At 36.8% G+C, this 23,979-nt stretch overlaps 2 protein-coding genes across 2 annotated transcripts; one reads left to right on the forward strand and one right to left on the reverse strand.

The window, feature by feature from the left end:
• Positions 1-6,910: 6,910 nt before the first annotated feature.
• Positions 6,911-7,956, reverse strand: LOC110682730. The gene is made up of 2 exons (XM_021859053.1): positions 7,342-7,956; positions 6,911-7,224 (listed from the first exon to the last, which is right to left on the reverse strand). Exons 1-2 carry the CDS (start codon positions 7,867-7,869, stop codon positions 7,060-7,062), a joined length of 693 nt encoding a protein of 230 aa, XP_021714745.1. The 5' UTR covers positions 7,870-7,956; the 3' UTR covers positions 6,911-7,059.
• Positions 7,957-22,572: 14,616 nt separating this feature from the next.
• On the forward strand, positions 22,573-23,772 carry LOC110682731. Its single transcript, XM_021859054.1, has 2 exons — positions 22,573-23,314; positions 23,435-23,772. The coding sequence occupies exons 1-2, from the start codon at positions 22,670-22,672 to the stop codon at positions 23,723-23,725; spliced, it is 936 nt and encodes a 311-aa protein (XP_021714746.1). The 5' UTR covers positions 22,573-22,669; the 3' UTR covers positions 23,726-23,772.
• The last annotated feature ends 207 nt before the right edge of the window (positions 23,773-23,979 follow it).

Consider the following 23,979-nt stretch of genomic DNA (forward strand, 5'->3'; position numbering starts at 1 on the left):
CACTTCTTTCTTCAACAAATGGAAGGAAACTTCCGCTAATATGGTCAAGGCTCCTATCGAAAAAGAATCTGTTAGGACGTTTATTAAGAATCTCCAAGGGAAGTATTTAAGGCACTTAAAGTACCAACACAATTTGAATACTTTCAAGGCTTTCTATAATATAGGCATTGACATTGAAGATGACCTTATGAAAGATAATAGTGCGAGAGGAAAGAAGAACGACCATCCTTCTTCTTCCTCTCCCATTAATGAGGTACATGCCACGAACGCCTCTAAATCACAAATCCAAAGGTCAAAAAGGGTGTTCACTCCACTTGGTATGAGTTATGAAACATCTTTTGAGAAGCTACATCAAAAAGGACTAGTCATGCCCATAGGGCCCATCAAAGATCCAGTTCCAGAAGCCAGACCACCCAAGTGGGACCCTAATAAGCACTGCAAATGTCACCAAGGAAAGGGTCACGACACTGAGGAGTGTTGGAAACTCAAAGAAGTTATTCAAGATCTGATCGATAACAATGAAACTTCCGAAATTCTAGCCATCGAAGAAGATCAAGCATCCTTCGATCCATCACTTCTTATCACACCTGTAGGAGAGCCCATAATTGAGACAGCTTATATAACCTCTCTCGATGAAGTGGCCATAATCGAGGAGGATGAAAGTCTTTTCTTAGATAATACCAGGGAAGACTCGTCAAGTCTAAAAGAGGACGTTCGAAAACTGCAAGATGTCGTTGCCATGCTCTTGAATGTGGTAGAAGGACTAGCAAATCGGGTGATGGTTATCGAATAAAATTCTCGCCAAGGATTTAATAAAGAACTCAATGCGCCTAAGCCACGGGCAAAACGGACCATTGAAGAATACACACCAATAGGAATGACTTACAATGAAGCTTTTGACTATCTTCACGATCAAGGTCTTATTCACCCCATTGGTCCCAGTCAAGACCCTCCGCCTGAAAAACGGTTTCCCAATTGGGATCCAAATTCTTATGTTAGCGTCTGGCGCCAATTGCCGACGTTGGCGCTAATCAAATTTTTCTGCGTCAGAACTCTGTTTTGATGTTTTATCTTTTTTTGTTGATTTTCTTTATAAATAGCGTTCTAAAAACTCCATTTTAAAAATCATCAATTCTCACCTATTCTCTCTCTCACCAACTCTCATCAAGATTTTCTTGATTATTCTCTCTCTCTCTTTTCTAAACTAGCCTTCTCTCAAATACAAAATTCCGCATTCATTAGATCTAGACACACCTAGCCATATTCGAAGTTTCCTTCGCCCTAGACGTGAAAGGTTTTAATTTCCGAGGGTTTGGTCCCAAATCTTTATTTCAATTATTTAATTTAATTGTTTTAATTATTATTTTCCTTGAAGTTACTAACGCGTGTATTTTGTTATTAGAAAGAGGTACGAGGCATCAAAGTAAGTACTTTAATGGTTTTTATTGATGTTATTATATAGAGTTCATGCTTAGGTTGTTATTATGATATTCCTAGTATCATGTCTAGGGTAACTTTAATACCAAGTATGATTAAAAGTACTACGTATGATGCCTTTTATGTTCTTCCTAATATTCATGTTAGTATCATGTTAGGGATAAAGTTTTGATCTTTGATATTTAGTGACATGCTAGGGTTTGTTATTAATCTTGTTAGTATCATGCCTAGGATCTTGCTATTATTATGCTTTAACATTATTATGATTATTTTTATGATTTATGATTATAATTGTTATAATTATTGTATGATATTCATTATTATTATTATTATGATAATTGTTATGATTATGTTGCTTGATATTTATTTTTATTGCTTGATCACACCTTTTATACATGTTTAAAGGGAATTTGTACTTGTAATCACGCTTAATAAGATAATTAATAATCTTATTTAGGGTTAATATGATTATAATTCAAGTGATCGCCAATAATAGTTTATTTGTGCACAATATTCAACCAACATAGATAAACAGGTTTAGGGTTAATCCTATTGATTGTATGTTAGTCAGAAAGTGCACATGAATACGATCAGAATAAAGTAGAGGCCTATTATTAGGGCAGGTTCAATCTCTTTTAGGTTGGATTTGTACCTTCATCCCCGAAATACCAGTCATGGTTCCAGACCTATTGGAGTTGACGATCTCTTGGATCGTTAAGGGGTGTAACCTTCACCTCGTTAACGGTTTACAAGTTCCTAAAAAACTTGTTGGCGACTCTTTTGCTCTATCTTCTTTCCCTTTAATTTAGACGCCACTGTACTTTAGTGTATGATCATAGTGGGGTTCAAGCTAGTGATTAATGCTTGAAATATTCCCTACACGTATCGAGTCTTTTGGTAGAATCTGTCAAAAGTTTGATGACAAACGAAAGAAGTGGGTAGGTGAAATGGGGTTCGGGGGATTATTATATCTAGCTTCAGGCATGCATCTCCCAAGGCAGTTGGCGTATTGGTTGTTTAGTCGAGTTGATCCTATTAAGAAAAGTTTAATATCCCCTGATGGCACAGAGTTCAAATTGTCACAGAACCAAGTGTATTGGATTTTTGGCATTCCAAATGGTGGCAAGGCTGTTCCTTCGAAGAGCAGGATGAATGATCATGTGAAGGGTGATGTTAAGGAATTGTTAAGGAAGTATGGCCAGTCATATGAGACTAAATGCACCAAAGGCCGTGTTTATAATGTGACAGGAATTCTAGTTAACTCTGCAATAATGGATAGAGTGGAAGGTGATTGGGAAGATAAGGATGAAGTTGAATTTAAGACATTGTTTCTCCTTCTTTCGTTGTACATGGTTCTCTGTCCTACGCAATCTCCACAATTTTCACCTGATATGTTGCCAGCTCTGACTTGTGCAAAAGATCGTGCTGAATATGACTGGTGTGGGCTTGTTATATCAAAATTTGTTTCTAGTGTCACTTCGTTTGCTAGGAAGTTTTATTCTAGAGGACACGCTGCTGGAAGCTGTGGTTGTTTGTTATTCATTGTGGTGTGTACATTGGATTATGGTTAACATACTTACTGCATCTTGTGTAGGATGAATGACTGGATAGTATATTGCTGTTGCAGGTGTTATATTTGGACCGTTTCAATGCTGATCCCATCCGCTGGGGGGCATTCCCGCGCGTTAGTTTATGGGGAAATAACGCCATGTCTAAAGCTGCTAGGCAGGATCGTGTTCATAGACATGGCTGTTTCGGTGATTTTAGAGCTGCTGGAGTGAGTCTCATTTAGTTGCTAGGCAGGATCGTGTTCATAGATATGTTTTTTCTTATAACCTCGTTTCTCATTCATCCTACAAATGTTGGATGTCGCGTATGGTGAAAGACACCCGTTGGACGCGATGGATAGCAATGGACCTACTAACTCATATAGTAATACCCATGTAGATCAAGATTCTTCATACTACGATCTTATTATTAAACCTCCAGCCTAACTCAGCCTCATCACTGTTCTAACTTATCTAAATTCAGTCAGCCTCATCATTGATCTAACTTCATTCGGTCCTCTGCAGCAGATTGATGAAATGTCTATAGTCATTCCATCACCTAAGCCAAGACAAAGGAGAGCTACCAAAGGGGACGGAGAGTCATGGTTCAAGTCCAATTGATAATCAAGTCTGTGTGACTAGGTAATGGATTTCCTGCTTCAATTGTCACCAGTTTGTCTTACAAATGAATTTCAGTTATTTGAGTTCAAACAACAAATCTCATCATTGTGTTATAAAGTTCGTGATGATGTTTCGTGAATTTTAAGTTTGTGGCTCATTTGATATTTAAGCCCAATTACATTATGGCCCATCAGACATAGGCTTGTATTCAGAATTGAGATCATACTTGTGTTGGGTCCATTTATAATACTAATTTGTTGTATTGTTCTAGGCCCATGGTATGATCCATTTACAACACTACTGTCCAATTGCCCAATTGGCTTGTCTTTAGGGTCCATTTACAATACTTGGTTGTTGTATTGTTTTGGGCCCAGTGTGTGATTTATTTACAACACTATTCAATGATCCAAATTTCAATACATTAAAATACGTTAAGATACGAACTATCCAAAACGAAACATTAAAATACCTTACATTAACACACTTAATATCCCGAATTAAATAAGGCATAGTACATCCCAAACTTTTAGAACTACTAGTACTGAAATTTGAATATATAATTTTCTTAACATAACTATCACATTGGTAACATTACATAATTTAAACCCACTAAAATAAGCTAAAAATAAAGACATTTATAATAAGCATCCTTCTGATACATAAGCTTCCAAATCCAATCCTCCACCCTCCAGTCCTGTGAAATAAAACAAACGTTTGTCAGTTTGTTTCATTTGTCAAGTTAACTGTTAGATAGCGTCCTATGTTTTAAGAATTACCTGACAAGAGGTAAACTAGAACCTTAGTCTTCAAGGGCACGCACAGTGCCAACAATGCGGAGATCAATTGCACTGCTTTCTGCCAAGAGAATCTCAGCTTGAACCCTAGCTGGATCCCAGAATACAACCGTCCCTCCAGTTAAACCGTTGCCCTCGTCCACCTTCCAAGCCATGGTTGTTCCGAGCCTTTTGAGCTGCCTCTCGCAGTTTATGGCTTGTGCCCCGATTTCAGTAACAATCATCAGGATTGGGTTGTGGGTGGCCACAATTTCGCGAAAATGAGGCACAAATGATGGTCTCGTGAGGCGACGTGCATTCCATAACACAATGCTTGATCCGATGCTTAAGTCTGCCTTGTCATCCTCTTCTTCAGGAGTTAGTTTGATTTCATGGTAACGACTTGGGGGTTCGTCCTTCATGAATTGGTCTACTAACACTGTGAAGTTGATATTGGTCATAGAATCGTGTACCTGCAATTGTAATAGAGGGTTTTTGATCTGTTTGAGATGTGCTCCTTACTGTGGAGGTGTTTTCATCTTATATACAGTAGAATAGGGGCCCACAGCTAATACGTCGTTTCTTCCAACCAATGTAACTGGAGGAATCTTGTTGGGACTGGACTGAATCAAATACGCTTTAGTTAAAAGGACACTTACAAGTTAAAAAAACTTTAAAAAAATATTCTTATAAAGATATTAATTTTTTTTACATATATATTAGAATAAGACAAACATATTCAAATGAGAATCTTAGTACGGTTAAGGCTCATACTTAAGAGGAAATACATTTCATCTAAAATTAATTAGTTGCAACGCACGCAACACCAATTTTTGTAGATCACATTTACTAACACTTGCACATACAAATCAATACAAACACTATGATGCTAAATTTCAAAGCAATCATACGTGTACATGCGATTCTTTAATACTCAACTTTATTGATTGCCCGTCTTGACCTTCGACTCCTACTTTGACCATGTTGGACAGGACCATGAGCAGAACGCCCCCAATCACACCACACTTTGTTGAACCGTGGATAGACATCCAATGTAGGCTCTTACATATGAACCTTGCCATGTGAATCGAAACTCTCGTTTCTGTCAATATCACGATATCTAGCATGTGTACATCAACCAACAACCTTAATTCTTCTAGGAATAATTATGTACCCATATATCTGCAGTTCCATATTAAGATTTTCGTCTTACCATGTTTTGGACCCGGCATTTCCCATAATGTAATTGATGCCTTCCGACCGTCCAAAAGATGATGTCCTAACCAGCTTAAGGCAACAGATATATGGTTGACTCTCACATTATCTCCAGTTTGCAGCAGCTTCACGTCATCACTGTAGCTGTTTATAACCATTTCGTGGATGCCTTCAGTTACCTTAAAGGATTCTATCACCGTGGGTAACGCTGCAACCTGGTACAGTATGTTTTTTATGGATGCAGGGACTAGATGTTGTTTACCCTCTCCGTTTTCTCCTCCGTCCTTCAACAGTGCCCATCTTATAGACAGTTTTAACGCGGCTGGTAGCAATGCCAAATCTGATAGGACTGGAACATGGGCAGGGTACACCTTACTGTTCTGTAGCACCATAACATCTCCTGGTTCATTCTTCCCACTTGCAACTCGTGCAGCGAGTGACCTTGCAGTCATAATCTCGACAGAAACCATGCCGTTTGGAGATAGCTTGGCTGAGCCCATAAAACCAATAATACCAGCCCCTAGCCTAGCATTTCCACCCACTGAATGTGCTGGTTTGTTGGTCACACACAGTTGATGAGTCTCCACTAGGAACTTAGGGACCTTTACCGGCCTTTTATTCACAACTCTACGTTTACCCCCCTTGTTTGTGACTCCTAATCTACCTGGCTTTTGTGGAACAAAAACACTTAGTGGTATTGCTATGATGCGTTGTTTCATTTTCGATGATAATGTTACACTGTTTTTTGTGTAATGAGGTTCGTTGACTTAGCTCAAGGCAACTTACAATAGGCCGCCCTACAACAACACTTATACAGTGATTCACTATTGGCGCCAATTTTTGCAACATAGCGCCATTCGTAATGTTGGGCAGGAAATTATTGCGCCAAAGCTTTGTCCACTAATTAAGGTGTATAGCATGTGTTTAGTTTCCAATATACTTTATAGACATAAAGCCAAAGAATGGGAATAGGCGAATATAGACAAAAACTTATGGTCAAAATAGAGAAATGTGGCAATTCTTTATGTTTTCATGTCAACTGGATATCAGTGGTAAGATTTTTTATCATTATGGAAAGATTTATTTTATAAACATCATTGTCTTTTACTACAATTTTATGCAACTAAAATGACAAATTATCTAATGGTACATGGCACCTTTGGACTATTTTTATCAAAAGCAATTTCATCAACACACTCACACACACCAAGAAAACAAATGTATGTAGAAAATTAAAAGGGGTTAGATTGAAGAAGAGTTTGCCTTGATTTGGCGCAAAAGAAAGCTTTCATAGCAACTACCTACTATAATTTGTATAACATATTAGTAGCTTAACACACATAACTTAAGTTGCTTGACTACTTTGGAGTTACCAACAAATCTAGTGGGTGATATTAGGGAGTGCAAATTACCAACAAATTACCAACTAATCTAAAACTTAGAAAAGCTACTTAGCAACGAATTATTTAAAATAACCAGTCGTGGATAGATGGGTCCTCGTCCAACCCCGAATTTGTGTACCACGCCGCCATGACATCGTATAGTTCATCGTCACTACAATCCGATTCCGCTAGGTAGTGCTTTCCTTCTGGAATCACTAACGGTGCTCCACGACTTACTTTAAAGCTTGGCTGAAAACATATCACATAACACTAATTAAGATGTATTTGCATTAGCTAACCAAGACGGTTTTTTTTTCCAAACACATACAGTTGCTACGTAATCGATTACACAACTAAGAGGCTTACGATTGTATTAACGCTGAGTACGTGGCCGTACAATAAAGCTTGCCTGTGCAAGAAATATGGCTCCACACGATCATCCCACGCAAGTGCCACTCCTCCTACACCTGATGGTGGGCTAATCGATTCAAACATGTAATTTAGCCCCACATCCTTCTTTACTGTTTCAAGAAAGGGCCACTTAGACCTAGCCTCTATCATTACAACTAGCATTAGCGAAAATCTTTCATGTAATTTGCGGAAATTTTCTGCAAACGATGGGCGGTGGATGTTCCTTGCATTCCAAATTATAATTGTGGACCCTTTTTCATGGCTACCTTGCCCCTGTAATTCATTTGCTATATTTGAGCTCACTGTAACGCGAAAATATCTAGATCTGGTTGACGTTGTGACGTCTGCGTGGACTTCCAACGATATGATTGACAGGAGGTGTTGGACTTCTATCACATGAATCCCTAATTTTGTTGCTCCAAAAAAGACCTCATGCTCTGTTGTTGGGACAACAAACAATGGTAGCTCATCTGGGTTTACCATCAGTTTCAAGTCGAAAATTGGGACTATCCCACGGGGTATGTATTCTGGTAGAGATGCACAGTGGCGCCAACAGTACCATTTCACAAACATTGCCCCACCCAGATGCATGTAACCTTCCAAATCAGATAATAGGGGCATGTACACAGGTTTTAAATCCCCATTTGGTAATTTCATAACCCGGAATGGCGTCCCTAAGCAAGTTTTAGGAACTTGTAAACCGTTCACGAGGTGAAGGTTACACCACTTAACGATCCAAGAGATCGTCAACTCCAATAGGTCTTGAACCATGACTGGTAGTTCGGGGATGAAGGTACAAATCCAACCTAAAAGAGATTAAACCTGCCCTAATAATATGCCTTTACTTTATTCTGATCGTATTCATGTGCGCTTTCTGACTAACATACAATCAATAGGTTTAACCCTAAACCTGTTTAATCTATGTTGGTTGAATATTAATGCACAAATAAATATATTATTGGCGATCACTTGAATTATAATCAAATTAACCCTAAACAAGATTATTAATTATCTTATTAAGCGTGATTACAAGTACAAATTCCCTTTAAACATGCATAAAAGGCGTGATTAAGCAATAAAAATAAAATATATATCAAGCAACATAATAAATAATCATTATAATAATAATTATAACAATCATAATCAGAACAATTATAAAAAAATAATCATGTTAAAACATAATAGCAAGATCCTAGGCATGATACTAACAAGATTAATAACAAACCCTAGCATGTCACTAAGCAATAAAAATCAAATCTTTAACCCTAACATGATATTAACAATCATAAATATTAGGAAGAATATAAAAGGCATCACACTTTTAATCATACTTGATATTAAATTTACCCTAGACATGATACTAGGAATTATAATAACAACCTAAGCATGACTTCTATATAATAACATCAATTAAACCATTAAAGTACTTACTTGGATTCCTCGTACCTCTTTCTAATAATAAAATACACACGTTAGTAACTTCAAGGAAAATAATAATTAAAACAATTAAATTAAATAATTGAAATAGAGATTTGGGACCAAACCCTCAGAAATTAAAACCTTTCACGTCTAGGGCGAAGGCAACTTCGAATATGGCTAGGTGTATCTAAGTCTTGCGAATGTGGAATTTTGTATTTGTGAAAAGGCTAGTTTAGAAGAGAGAGAAAGAGTAATCAAGAAAATCTTGATGAGAGTTGGTGAATGAAGAGAATTGTTCCATGGAAAACAAAGTTTTTAGAAGGCTATTTATAGATTAAATCAGCCGAAAAATAAAAAATCAAAACAGAGTTCTGACGCGTAAAACGAGGTTAGCGCCAAACGCTGACATTAGCGCCAGGCGCTAACGCTAGCGCTAGGCGTCAAGCTTAGCGTCATGCGCTAATGCTGGCGTTTGGCGCTGACTAAAATATTGACGCGTTTTCTAAAATCAGATAGAAATTGCCGTACAGGAGGATAAAATCGTATTTTCCTCAAAAACATTCTTTCGTTCTGATTAGAACTCTAAAAAGTAAAAAAAAAGTCAATTTATCAATGCTAATTGAATTAGGAATGAAAAGAACCTTCTAGAAGAATCTAGAAGACTAAACCATTCCTAATTGCATTAGGAATGATAAATCTATATTAGGCCCTCCTCTAGATCATTGGGCCGCATATAAGGCTTAAACCAGGCCCAGTTCAGTAATTTGGCCATAACTTCCTCAATATTCATCGGAATTGGACTTATAATATATCGTCGGAAAGATCTTTTCAAGCCCTATCCAACTACACTATTATTGGACCCATATCATGGACCAACCGAACTGGATTGGCTGTTTTCTTAAAATAGGTTTTCAAAAACAAAGAGAAGAGAAAAGAAATTTAAACTATCCGCAACACTAAACTTTCCACACTTTCACTTCATTCGGTTATGATTCGACGTGAAAGGTACTCATCATCGGGTTTTGTTTTGGGGAGACACAAACGGGTGTCTACAGAAGCCCCCACTTTGACTGAGTTTGGAGAAACGCAAGTTTCAAAAACAAAAGTCAAAGTATCGATAGGGACGGAGAATGATTTAGAACGTTCTGCGATCCTAAATCACTCTTGTAACGTCGATACCTGCAAACTAGTATTAGTTAAACAGATAAAAGAGTTAAGAAATGCGTATCTTGCACCGTCGAGCACACGTTTCTAAAGGGTAACCGATTTGTCGTGACGATCTTCCGCAAGCTAGAGAATACCGCCTGAAGACTGCTACGCCTGTAACTGCCTCCAATTTCCGCTGTGATAGTCTTCGAAAAGATCACTGCTTGTTGATCCTTAATGCTGCTATGCCAGTACGTCGGCGCTTCTGCTGCTTGTGAACCAGTATGTCGGTGCTTTTGTTGTGATGACAATCCTCTTTTATTTGAGAATAGTTTCCAACACAACTCTCGTATGATGTATGACAATCCGATTTAGGGAAAGTTGTCAATGCTTCGTAACAATCTGTCATAAGAATTTTGCTACGATCGAAAATCCACATCTTGGAATATAACTCTTGAAAGCAATCCACCTTAGAAATTTTCCAACGCTATGCGACAATCCTTTTAGGAAAATATTGCCACAATTGACAATCCGCGTCTTGGAACATTTGCAAAAAAGAGTCGACTGACAATCCACTTCGGGAAAATTTGCCACTTACTGAAATGAATGACAATCCACGTTGAGGAACCTTTGTCGATATTTATGATGAATAGAAACCTACAACAATCCTTTGGGAAATTTTTCCATAGGGAACTGGGTGTATGACAATCCAATCTTGGAAAACTTGCCAGCGATGACAATCCGAACTTGGAATAAATTGCCAAACAGAGAAGGAGCACGACAATCCACGCTTGGAAACTTTGCCAGAGATGACAATCCAATCTTGGAAAAATTGTCATTGAAGAAGATGCACGACAATCCATATTTGGAAATTTTGTCAGTTGGGGATGACAATCCAATTTTGGAAAAATTGTCGTTCAAGAAGAATGCGCGACAATCCATATTTGGAAATATTGTCGTTTAAGAAGAATGTGCGAAAATCCGTATTTGGAAACATTGTCATTTAAGAAGAATGCGCGACAATCCATATTTTGAAATATTGTCGTTTAAGTGCTTGCATTTAAACCGATACGTTGGTGCTTGTAATGGGCCAGTGTTTTAAGCGCTTAAGCTAAGTGAGACGATTTTTTGTCAGGTCAATCACTTACTACGATTGTAATCGAGCCGACTACTAATCATGTCAATTTGCTTATAGGGGCTAATTGGCGTACCAAGGAACCCAAAATTGTTGTATGAAGTCGAAATAACCGTTCTGAGAGGCTTCGAGCTCTAGTGCTGCTGAAATATCGCTGGCGCCAAGAATTGGCTCTGTCGCCAGATGATGAGATCTAGTGCCAGGCGCTGAAATCTGTTGCTAACATTGGATGTTGTTGTCTGGCGCTGGAGTCGGATCTTCCCTATTCTGCTCTTGCTGCCGCTGTTGCTCGGTTTCGCTTCGAACTTTGAACTTGGTTGTTTCTTTTCAACCAAATCCGCTCAAGTCTATTGCAAATTAAAGCTCTTCATCTCTAATTTACTGATCCATGTAACTCCTCTTATCTTGGAGGGATCTCCTGTATCATATTCGCGGTTTTTTTGAAAAAAAAATCCGGGAATGTCCTCGTTTGCTGGGATGCACCTGCATTTATATCTTTGACTATAGGACTTTGCTTATCTTTCAATAGGGTTGACCTAAGACTTAGTGTTGCTTGACTCATTGACTTGACATGACTCAAGGTATAAACTTGACTCACCATGACTCGCTTCATGTGACTCGTGTGTGCATAGTGTTGACTCAATGTGATAACACGACATGACTCAATGTGTACATGACTCGTGTGTGCATCGTAATGTGATCGTGGGACTCAAAAATGCAAAAAAGCAAAAATTTTCCGTCATTTGTGTGGAGGGTACCGACTTTCTCCCGAAAAAGAAAGACGCGAAAAAGAATCAAAGTATTTAAAGGTGCATGTTGAATGAGCTTAGTCAAATGTTGTTTGATACTATCTCTCAAGGTGCAAGGATTAATCCATCCTGGGCTATCTCAATGGTTGATTCCATGATGACAGTATTTAGGTAACTTAGGCTCGGAGGCTAAGCACTTCGTACTTTGTAATGCAATGATGATTATGATTGATGAGTGATTTCGACATGACAAGGCATGCTTCAGCATTATGTTGAGATTTCATGACAAAGGGTTCCTAAGGGAATTATATTTAGTCATGTATTTGTGCGGTGTGTGAAAGTGATAGTAAAGTTAGGCCGCAAAGGCTAAGTGTGTGGGAAAATTTTATTTCAAGAAGAGTCAAATAATGGTGACTCTTAGGCTAGGTAGGCTAATGATGTAAGGATCAAGCCCCCAAGTCTAGCTCTAAATGAATAGGGATGAGCACAGGATATCCCTCGATATGATCATGGTGTGAGTGTGTGAATGTGAATGCATTTTTATTACGGCCGCACCTCGATGTGAGGTTGCCTACGTATCCGTTAGGAATCAAGCCGAACGTAGCTCTAGCCAAACCTCGCACAAGTATGTGTATACCTCCAAAAGGGCTTTTTAAGGGTTGTAACGTGGTTAGGCTAAAGGTTATATATAGAAGAAGGGGATAAAGGCTCAAGACCCTCGATAAGCCCCCAAGGTGTGCAACCTTGTTTTTGAATCTTTGTATTTTTTTTTTGCTTGAGTTTCTACTCTTTTTTAGCTCTTTTTTGCTTTAGCATTTATTTTATTTTAATAAGTGTGGGCAATCCCGATCATGCGGTCTATCCCTTACTTGGCATTCATGTTTCTCAGGCACGGTATCGAGCACTCGATAAGAGACGCAATCTGAGACGTGTTCTTATTAAAAGCATGTTCATGTCAAAGACATTGGAACACTTGCCCTTTTGTACACTTTTTATTTATTTATTTTGCTTATTTTTTGCTATTTTATCTTTTGAGGTCACTCAAGCTTTTTATGAAATTGAAAATTGCATAAGTTGCACACCATCCCATCCCAAGATTAGGTAGATATTGGTTGAAAAATGAAAGGTCTATCGTTAGACGAGGCTCAAAGTGGTTTATCAAGAAGAGATTGTATATTTGAAAGGTGAAAGGAAATATGATGTGGCTACAAGGGGTGCCTCAAACCATTGGTATACCTTGTGCTTAATTCGACAATGATTTTTTTTTGTTTTTTTTGTGCAATGCAATGAAATGATCATATGCAAGAAAATAAATGCTCATTTTATTAAAAGGGAAAAAGAAATAATCTACAAAATTAATCTAAGGGAAAAGAAAGGTGCCTATGCTAGACCTATTGAGGGAGGGAAAAAAAAGAAAAAGAAAAAGGAAAAAGAGGTCATGAAATCTTGTCGTTGAAGCTCGCCTCTTGTCTTGTGTTGTTTGCTTCATCATCACCCAGTCTTCTGGTTAGCTAGAGGCAATGAGATCTTATTTGCTTCTATGAGATCTTGAATGAGATTTTGAAACCTGTAACATTCATCAGTAGTATGACTGCGTCGTCGATGGTACTTGCAATAAGAGTTGGGATTCCATCTCGAAGATCGATTTTCTGGCGTTGGATCCTCGGTAGGGCCAATAGGTTTGATTAATCCTCGATCGTAGAGACGATCGAAAGCAGCATCGTAGGTCATTCCAATGGGTGTGAACTCTCTCCTGGGTTTCCTTTTATATCCTTGATTTTCCATGGCTAAGACACCATTATGGTCAAAGGTACTAACATTATTACTAGAGTGGGCGTTTTTGGAAGAAGAAGGATTGTCGTTTTTCTTTCCTTTCCAGCCACTGTGGTTACTATTGTTAGTAGCCTTTTTCTTTGCGAGGTCATCTTCGATCTCGATACCTATGTCATAGACGGCTCTGAAAGTATTCAAGTTGTGTTGATATTTTAAGTGTTTTGAATACTTTTCTTGGAGATTCTTGATAAACATCCTCACAGACTCTTTTTCGATGTGGACCTCACTCATCTTAGCGGAATTTTCCCTCCACTTATTGAAGAAAGAAGTAAAGCCTTCATTCTCTTTTTGTCTTAGCATTTCAAGTTGTCTATAATCAGTTTCGACTAGGATGTTGCACTTATATCTATCTATGAAAGCGTTTGTTATTGATTCCCAAGAAGAAGTTTTCTCTTTGTCAAGGGAAAAGAGCTATTATTGACAAACGGTCTCAAGGGATAAGGAAAACAAAGAATGAAAGAATTTATTATCAATCCCCTTAATGTTCATTATAGTTTCAAAAGCTCTTAGATCAAAGTAAGGGTTATCTGTTGCCTTGAATTTGTGATATCGTTGGCATTGAACTTATGCAGAAGAAGTTCCATGTCCAGCGAGACCCCTTGCGAACTAATGCCCTGAAATTTATAGTCACTAGATAACTTGCTCAATCTTTCTTGCATAAGGTTCATTAGTTGTTGCTTCATAGGGTCATCAATTTTGAGGGTTAAAGCCTTTAACACCTCAGTCACGTTAGTCAATTGAATCCTAAGTTCATTAACTTCCTCTTGACTTTCCATTATCTTCTTAGCCTTCCTCTTTTGACGAATCGGTTTATCAAAAAGTAAGAATTGAATGAAGAGGTTATCCTTGATTAATCGCCCTTCTCTCCTCGACCAAGTACTTTGGAAAAGGAATTTGGGGATATTCATTGTTAATTGTTTGACTCAAACTTTATTCAACATGCAATGGATGGAAGAAGTGAAGAAAGATGATGTAGATGGAGGGATATGAAGAAATTGGAATGGAATGTACCCCCAACTTAAATGACAGAAAAAACCGACTGATGCATGAACCTAAGGCATGGTCATGGTGACATATAGAAGGTGTGTGCTAAGACTAGTGAGTGTAGGTGACATGCTTTAAATCTTGTGTAAGACCATGGGACATAGTGCCTAGACTCAATTAATGACCTAACAAGGTATTATTGACGGTAGAATTTAACCGAATTAATTAGCAAACTGGTTAATTAGACACAAAGTGATGACTCGATCAATAATCCGAACTGTCGTCAAAACGACAGGATTGGCGCCTCTTTTTACAGTGTAGCGTCAGACGACAGAATTGTCGCCAGGCGCCACACTCCACAGAGTGGCCCTACAGTTCAGACTTTGGCGCCATTGCTGGAGCTTCGATCTGAAACTGTTTTCGGTATTATTAATCAACAGGGGTATGCATAAAGTCGTACTAGGTCAATTCTGGTTAAAATATTAGACTTTATTTACTCAAATTCATTAATTAATTAATTAATTAGGCAAAGTTCTTTTAGTCATCAATTTATTTAATCTTAGCACAAGTCAAAAAAACGATTAAGAAAAACATATACCATATGCACAACAAATAATGCACAATTAGTCAAGTAGGCACGATATGATGCAATGAGTTTGCAACCTAACCATGGCTCTAGTTCTCTAAAGTTCGGGATATGGGTTAGTCAAAGATCGAGGGTCCATGGTTAATTGTCCAGATGCACCGCGCGGAAGCCTAACCGTGAAGGGTTGGCGCGAGTGGATGGGACACCGCGAATTTAGAAAAACTCGCTTCCATGGTTTGGTGAATTCAACATTCTTGAATGTACCCTTTGTTGCTCAGAGCGTTCAATCAGGTAGATGGAGCATGAATTCCTAGAGGGTTATGTCCATATGTAGAACACATATGGGTTTCAGAAAAGTGAGAAAAACTCAATCAGGAAGTAGGATCGAGCAAACAATGCTAAAAACTGGTCGAAATTAGAACGCATATTTCTGGCTCGGTATTGGAAGAATTTGGCGCCAGCAAACAGAGGTTGGCGTCAGCTTTTGGCTTTAGCGCCTGGCGACAAAGCTGTCGTCTGGCGCTAAAGCCAAAATATTGGCGCTAACTTCTGTTCTCTGACGCTAATTCCTACATTCCTCAACAACTTACTGTGCTCGACAAAATTTTCCAGTTTCGCGCAGTGTTATTTCAGTCCTAGTTGTGAAAGATATTCCTCAAATTTCCTACGTGTAAAAATCCTATGTTTTAACTCATTACGGATGGTCTTTCCAATGAGATCTTTTTTATGCATATGACAATAATGTTAATCAAAATTACGCAGATGAAATACTTAGAACTTTTCGAGCTCATCCACTCATTCTAAATCATTGCCGAAATAAATTTTAGGAATTAAAATAGAAATCCTCCCCAGTGGAGTCGCCAAAAACTGTAGGAAATATTTCAAGCATTACCCCTAGCTTGAACCCCACTGTGATCATACACTAAAGTACGGTGGCGTCCAAATGGAAAGAAGATAGAGCAAAAGAGTCGCCAACAAGTTTTAGGAACTTGTAAACCGTTCACGAGGTGAAGGTTACACCCCTTAACGATCCAAGATATCGTCAACTCCAATAGGTCTTGAACCATGACTGGTAGTTCGGGGATGAAGGTGCAAATCCAACCTAAAAGAGATTGAACCTGCCCTAATAATAGGCCTCTACTTTATTCTGATCGTATTCATATGCGCTTTCTGACTAACATACAATCAATAGGTTTAACCCTAAACCTGATTAATCTATGTTGGTTGAATATTAATGCACAAATAAATCTATTATTGGCGATCACTTGAATTATAATCAAATTAACCCTAAACAAGATTATTAATTATCTTATTAAGCGTGATTACAAGTACAAATTCCCTTTAAACATGCATAAAAGGCGTGATTAAGCAATAACAATAAAATATATATCAAGCAATATAATAAATAATCATTATAATAATAATTATAACAATCATAATCATAACAATTATACAAAAATAATCATGTTAAAACATAATAGCAAGATCCTAGGCATGATACTAACAAGGTTAATAACAAACCCTGGCATGTCACTAAGCAATAAAAATCAAATCTTTAACCCTAACATGATATTAACAATCATAAATATTAGGAAGAACATAAAAGGCATCATACTTTTAATCATACTTGATATTAAATTTACCCTAGACATGATACTAGGAATTATAATAACAACCTAAGCATGACTTCTATATAATAACATCAATTAAACCATTAAAGTACTTACTTGGATGCCTCGTACCTCTTTCTAATAACAAAATACACACGTCTGTAACTTCAAGGAAAATAATAATTAAAACAATTAAATTAAATAATTGAAATAGAGATTTGGGACCAAACCCTCAGAAATTAAAACCTTTCACGTCTAGGGCGAAGGCAACTTCGAATATGGCTAGGTGTATCTAAGTCTTGCGAATGCGAAATTTTGTATTTGTGAAAAGGCTAGTTTAGAAGAGAGAGAAAGAGTAATCAATAAAATCTTGATGAGAGTTGGTGAATGAAGAGAATTGGTCCATGAAAACGGAGTTTTTAGAAGGCTATTTATAGAGAAAATCAGCCGAAAAAATAAAAAATCAAAACAGAGTTCTGACGCGTAAAACGAGGTTAGCGCTAGACGCTGACATTAGCGCCAGGCGCCAAGCTTAGCGTCAGGCGCTGATGCTGGCGTTTGGCGCTGACTAAAATATTGACGCGTTTTCTAAAATTAGATAGAAATTGCCGTACAGGAGGATAAAATTGTATTTTCCTCAAAAACATTCTTTCGTTCTGATTAAAACTCTAAAAAGTCAACAAAAGTCAATTTATCAATGCTAATTTAATTAGGAATGAAAAGAACCTTCTAGAAGAATCTAGAAGACTAAAATCATTCCTAATTGCATTAGGAATGATAAATCTATATTAGGCCCTTCTCTAGATCATTGGGCCGCATATAAGGCTCAAACCAGGCCCAGTTCAGTAGTTTGGCCATAAATTCCTCAATATTCATCGGAATTGAGCTTATAATATATCGTCGGAAAGGTCTTTTCAAGCCCTATCTAACTACACTATTATTGGACCCATATCATGGACCAACCAAACTGGATTGGCTGTTTTCTTAAAATAGGTTTTCTAAAACAGAGAGAAGAGAAAAGAAATTAAAACTATCCGCAACACTAAACTTTCCACACTTTCACTTCATTCGATTATGATTCGACGTGAAAGGTACTCATCACCGGGTTTGGTTTTGGGGAGACACAAACGGGTGTCTACACAGGATTTTTTGGGTGGTATGAAATTTTTGGGTTGTTGTTCCTTCCAATCTGAACGTTTGCCAAGTCATTGTTAATAGATTTCTTAGCTTTGTTCATGGTGAACTGAAGGCTTGAGGAACAAAAATTCATTTCAGAATTTGAAAATTAAATGGTAAACAATGAGAATCCAAAATGACATTATTCGCTTACAGCATGTCATGAAAAAGTAAGTTGATTACTGACTTTATATGTCCTTTTACTGTTTTTGATTTTATTATTTTTTCACCTAAACAAAATCAACAGTGTAAATTTTTTGATTTTTTATTTTTTGATAAAAATGGAATAATCAAAGTTATTTTTCCAAAATGATGTTTGATTTTCACTATGAAAGTTGTTTCCTAAAGACTTAACCCTTGACTACCTTGAGCCCTAAACCCTAAACCTTATCCCAAACCCTAAATAAACCCTAAACCCTAAAACCTAAAACCTAAACCTTATCCCAAACCCTAAATAAACCCTAAACCCTAAATCCTAAGTCATATACCTTAATTCAAAACCTTATATCCCAATTCCTAATTAAACCCTAAACCCTGATGCGCTGAATCCTAAATCCTAAATAAGAATTCATATACGTAAATCCGAAACCTTATACCCCAATTCCTATTTAAACCGTACAGGCACCTTTTGATGCATACGGTTCAAACAAAATTGTGAAAAAAATCAATATGTAGATTCTACATCCTGTTCAATATGGGTTAGACCTAGGGATGGCAATGCGTTGGGTCGAATGCGGATGATGGTGCCTCCATACCCATACCAGCCTAAAAAGCTTGTACCCATCCCCGCCCCACCACCCGTGGCGAGTATAATATCATACCCGTCCCAACGGGTACAAGATAGGATCCATCCCCGCCCCATCACCTATGGCTGGTACACATTTAACACCCATCCCCGCCAAACCTCCCTCCATCCCCGCCCCACCTATGCGGGGATGGGGCGCCCATTTAACCCGACCCAATGCCATCCTTAGACATCGATGCTGCGACTCACTCAGGCATTGCTCAATAGAGGTGCAAGGCTTACAAAATTACCGAAACAACCACAATATTCACCACTTCTGATTGAAAAACAAATTCTAGTCATTTTCTTTGCTGTCAATGGTATCTGTCATCAAATGCCACTAGATAAAACAAGACCAAAAAAAGAAAAATATTATTAATGTATCAGTAAAAGTAACTAAAAAAATGTACATTGAAATTAATTAAAGATGATTAAAGAAATAGTGGGTTCCTTCGTTGAATCTTTTTGTTTTTTATAAATTATTTTTAAGTAAACCCAGTATCTATATACTCTTGCACGTAAGGGTTTAAATACATCATACTCTTTGTGTTTTTTTTTTTTAAAAAAAAAGCTTGTTATTTGAATTATATCTACAGTTACGTAACCTAGAAATACATATGCAAAAAATAATAATTGTTGATTAGTTGATCATACATAGCTATAAAAAAATAATAATAGTTACTAGTTACTGTTTTTTATGTAAGAATGCGAATTAAAAAAATTATTAATAAGTTTTTAATCACATTATTCCTCCTTGTTTGTCGTCCCATTGTAAGTCAGTTTTTCATAATCACCAACTAGGATTAGTACGAGGTTACAAATGCTACAATATTATATCTAATTAATCACTTTGTTTTACTTGTAGTTCCCAAAGAATTTTTTTATTAATAAAGAAAAATGAAAAATGGATAAACTAATGACTGTACTACTGATGCCTTATCCCAAACCTCATACCCCGTTAGTAAAGCGACTGTTTTCGCAAATCATGGAGCAGTGTTAGTTTTCCATAGCATTAAGACAAACCAGTCACTATCAACTACTTGTATATTAGTGCCTACGACTGAAACTTGACATGAAATTACTTTTTGTGTTATGTCACTATCAACAACCCTTTCATGTTTGTAATTATTTAAAAACATTTTTTGTTCATGGAGCAACCGTCTTTTTTTTTTTGGTACCTTCTTTGGAGTGATAAGTTGGTAACATAAACCATAATTTTTTACAATATGATGCAAAAAAATAATCAGTTAATTTTTTTAAAAAAAAAAAAAATTTATTAATAATATCCAACCCTACTAATAAAATGACAAGGGTATAAGGGTGGACGGTGACCTACTAGTAAATATTTATAGAATTAATATAAAACAATTTAACAATAAGGATAAAAACCTACTAATGGTTTAGGTTCGATAAGAGTCAAAACAATGATAAATACAAAAATAATAATATTAATAAAATGACAAGGATGGAGGAAAACGGATCAGGGGTAAAAGGGATTGGAAGGTTTCGGGTTTGGGGTTATAAGGAATTAGGGTTTGGGGTTATAAGAAATTAGTGTTTGGGGTTTAGGGTTATAAGATTTTACGGTTTAGGGTCTGGAGTTATAAGGATTTAGGGTTTAGGGTTATAAGAAATTAGTGTTTGGGGTTTAGGGTTTAGGGTATACGGTTAAAAGAGTTTACGGTTTAGGGTTTGGGGTTATAAGGTTTTAGGGTTTAGGGTTTTGGGGTTTAGGGTTTAGGGTTCGGGGTTATAAGGATTTAAGGTTTGGGGTTATAAGGGTTTAGGGTACGGTTTAGGGTTTGGGGTTATAAGGATTTAGGGTTTAGGGTTTAGGGTTTAGGGTTTTAAGGGTTTCAGATTTGAGGTTTGAGGTTATAAAGATTTAGGGTTTAGGTTTAAGGTTATAAGGGTTTGGGGTTATAAGGGTTTAGGGTTTGGTGTTATAAGGATTTAGGGTTTGGGGTACCAAGGATTTAGGGTTTAGGATTTAGGATTTTAGAGTTTAGGGTTATAAGGGTTTGGGGTTATAAGGGTTTACGGTTTAGGGTTTGGGGTTATAAAGATTTAGGGTTTAGGATTTAGGATTTTAGGGTTTAGGGTTATAAGGGTTTACGGTTTAGGGTTTGGTGTTATAAGGATTTAGGGTTTGGGTTTATAAGGGTTTAGGGTTATAAAGATATAGGTTTAAGGGTTTAGGATTTTAGGGTTTAGGGTTTAGGGTTATAAGGATTTAGTGTTAAGCAATTAGTGTTTAGTGTTTGGGGTTATAAGGTTTTACGGTTTAGGGTTTAGGATTATTGGATGAAGGGTTTTTGTAAGGTGAGTCTAGGTGAATCAACTATTTTATCTTCTAATATATAATTGTAAATGACAATTGTCAAAGGTGGTAACACAAGTGTAAGTCTACACATCTTACATACAACGAAAATTGCATAGATATCAAGTTAAACAAGATTATTCATTTTTTTCCATATACAGATGCTCGACCCTAAAAGATTAGATCTCGGTCCTAGCTCAAACCTAATTTAAACGATCAACAGTTGAGCCGACCGTAGTAAAAACCTAATTCTAATATAGTCTTTGCTAATGTTGGCTAATGTTCTAATTTATATTAATTCCCAAGTTGTTGGTTTTTTTTTTTTTTTTTGGTTTTTTTGTTATTACAAGTATTTACAACTTTTCAAATGCAAAGGGTTAAATAATTGTATTATTATAATCCAGCGAAATGACAATGAGATTGTAACTTTGATTTGCGAAATAATTATATACGTAAAATTCAGCAAAATCTTTCCGTAATGATTTTAAATCTTCTCTGTGAATTTCTATTCACATGTAAACATAAGGAACTGCGACATTTCCCATGTTTTGACGGTAATTTTTTCTGTATATTCGCCTATCCGTAATATTTGGCTATATGTCAATACAATAAATTGGAAACTAACCACATGCTATACACCTACACTCAGCTACTACCACTACCCTTTTAAAGCTAAGTAAATAAAACAACGGGTGGCTAGACTCAGCTACTAACTTATCTATTCGTTTATTGAGTTGACCTTACTGAAATTAGTGTGATTATCTTTCTCCAAGTTCAAGTTGATAGCAAAGCTCAACGTATGACCCTCAAAAATCTAAGGATAAAGATCTTGTATTTTTTATCTTATGGTATTCATCCATAGCAATCCTAGAAATTTTATTTATTTATTTTTTTTATAATTTTTGTTATAAAGTAATATTTTAGGAAAATGTTATTATTCCCGGCTTTGATTACTATTCCAACACTCGGATACGAAAAAACAAATCAACCATCCAAGTCTTAAACTTAATAGTCGAGACACTAATTTGAATTAGGAAATATTATGAATTCTAATCCTAAACCCTATTGACCAACCAAACGTGGAATAATCTAATTTGATTCATGTTAGCCGACCTTACTTATGGAAGTAGGGTTGTAATTGATTGATTAAATAATATACAAAGTGCACTCCTAGACCGAGATCGAATTAATCTGTTAGGGTCGAACTTCTGTATATGAAAAAAAAATTAATAATCTTGTTTAACGTGATATTTATGCGTTTATCGTTATATGTATTTATCAATGTTTAGAATTACACCTGTGTAACCACCTTTATCTAGTTTTAAGCTTAGAGGTGGTTAAACATTTAAATTATCTAACCATCTTAATTACGTGTTTAGAGAAATTCTAATGTTCTATTAACATAAGTAATTTTAATGTTCTAAATGAACTCATGTCACTATGTCAAAAACCCTAGTTAGCATAACAGCACTATAAATATCCACATTGTTCCAACCTCATTGTCACCACAACAACTCAATTACAAAAAATTAGCAGTCACTATGAAATCCTCTGAAAAAGACCAGCCACCTCTTTCCCTCAATTCCGACACTGGAGGCTCTTCTTCGTCTCTAGTAGCCAAACGTAAGGGAAAGGGAACTACTGGTGAGAGTAAGAAGAGAAGCAGTAGTTCTCTTTTGAGAGCTACCCTGAGGAACAATGCATTCGAAGCACTTCATGAAAACATCCCTGCGTTCCGACAAGAGTACATGCCTTGGTGTGCTAGGAACAAGATGATCCGTCAGATGTATTGCGGACATAGGGTGGCTACTCCTAAACGCAAGGGTGGGCGTGAGGTGATGGTGGGAGTTGATGATAATATTCCACGTGTAGCTGACTTTATGCGACCTGCTGAAGAGGCCGTTAAAGTGATGCATTTGGACAACGGTAATATTCAGAAACCCTGGGGAACTAGCCTGCATTACCTTGTTGTTGCAAGCAGCAACAAGGGTGATCTTGGTATTATGTACGCAATTAAGAGAAACCAGATCTTTGAAGATATCTACAAGGATTACGCGGATAAAGTGGACTGCAAGGTGAAGGACATGTTCTTGACTAATGAAAGAACCGGGGTAGTTATCTCTCCACACGACATTGCTAAGTATGTGAGAATTAGCCAAGGTGATATGCTGGTGGCAAATCACAAGGTTTATATTCTAAAAACATTAAACGTTTAAATTATTTATTAATTTTTTTAATTGATCATTTTTTTAGTTTCGTTTGATACACCCTTCACTCAATTAATTGTTATTGTTGTGTACATGCAGAATCCAAAGTTTAACATGAATAGCTGGATTAAGAAGTTCTACATCACCGATGTCAGTGACAAGCCAAAAAAAGTGAAGGTGGATGGTCAGCTCGACACAAAACTTTGCAACCTATACCATCACTGCGGTACCTTGTTCAACTTTGATCTTAAGAAGGTCATGCTCATGAATCAGTGTCGAGTTTTAATCCCCAACCAGACAATTGAATCGGCAAAGATTCGGAACAATGGGGTGGTCTATGCACTTCCAAATGCGCGCTACAAGAAGTCATCCTGTGTAACACCCCAATAATTCTCCCTTTTCCAACCACTTACTTTAAATAAAAATAGAGGAGAACCATTGGCATGTTACCGCCACGTGTTAAAACGTTAAGGCTTTATCAAAGTATTGCAGCAGAAATCCAACTTAAATCATAAAATAATATAATTTAGAAAACCAATAAGTCAAAGCTTACAAATTGGAACCATAAAGGCCCTTATTAAAACCAAACCAATATTCAAAATCCCAAAACATAATTAAAATAGTAAAACATAAATAAGTTCAAC

This window comes from Chenopodium quinoa, unplaced genomic scaffold, assembly GCF_001683475.1.
Source record: "Chenopodium quinoa cultivar QQ74 unplaced genomic scaffold, ASM168347v1, whole genome shotgun sequence".
Lineage (NCBI taxonomy): Eukaryota > Viridiplantae > Streptophyta > Magnoliopsida > Caryophyllales > Amaranthaceae > Chenopodium > Chenopodium quinoa.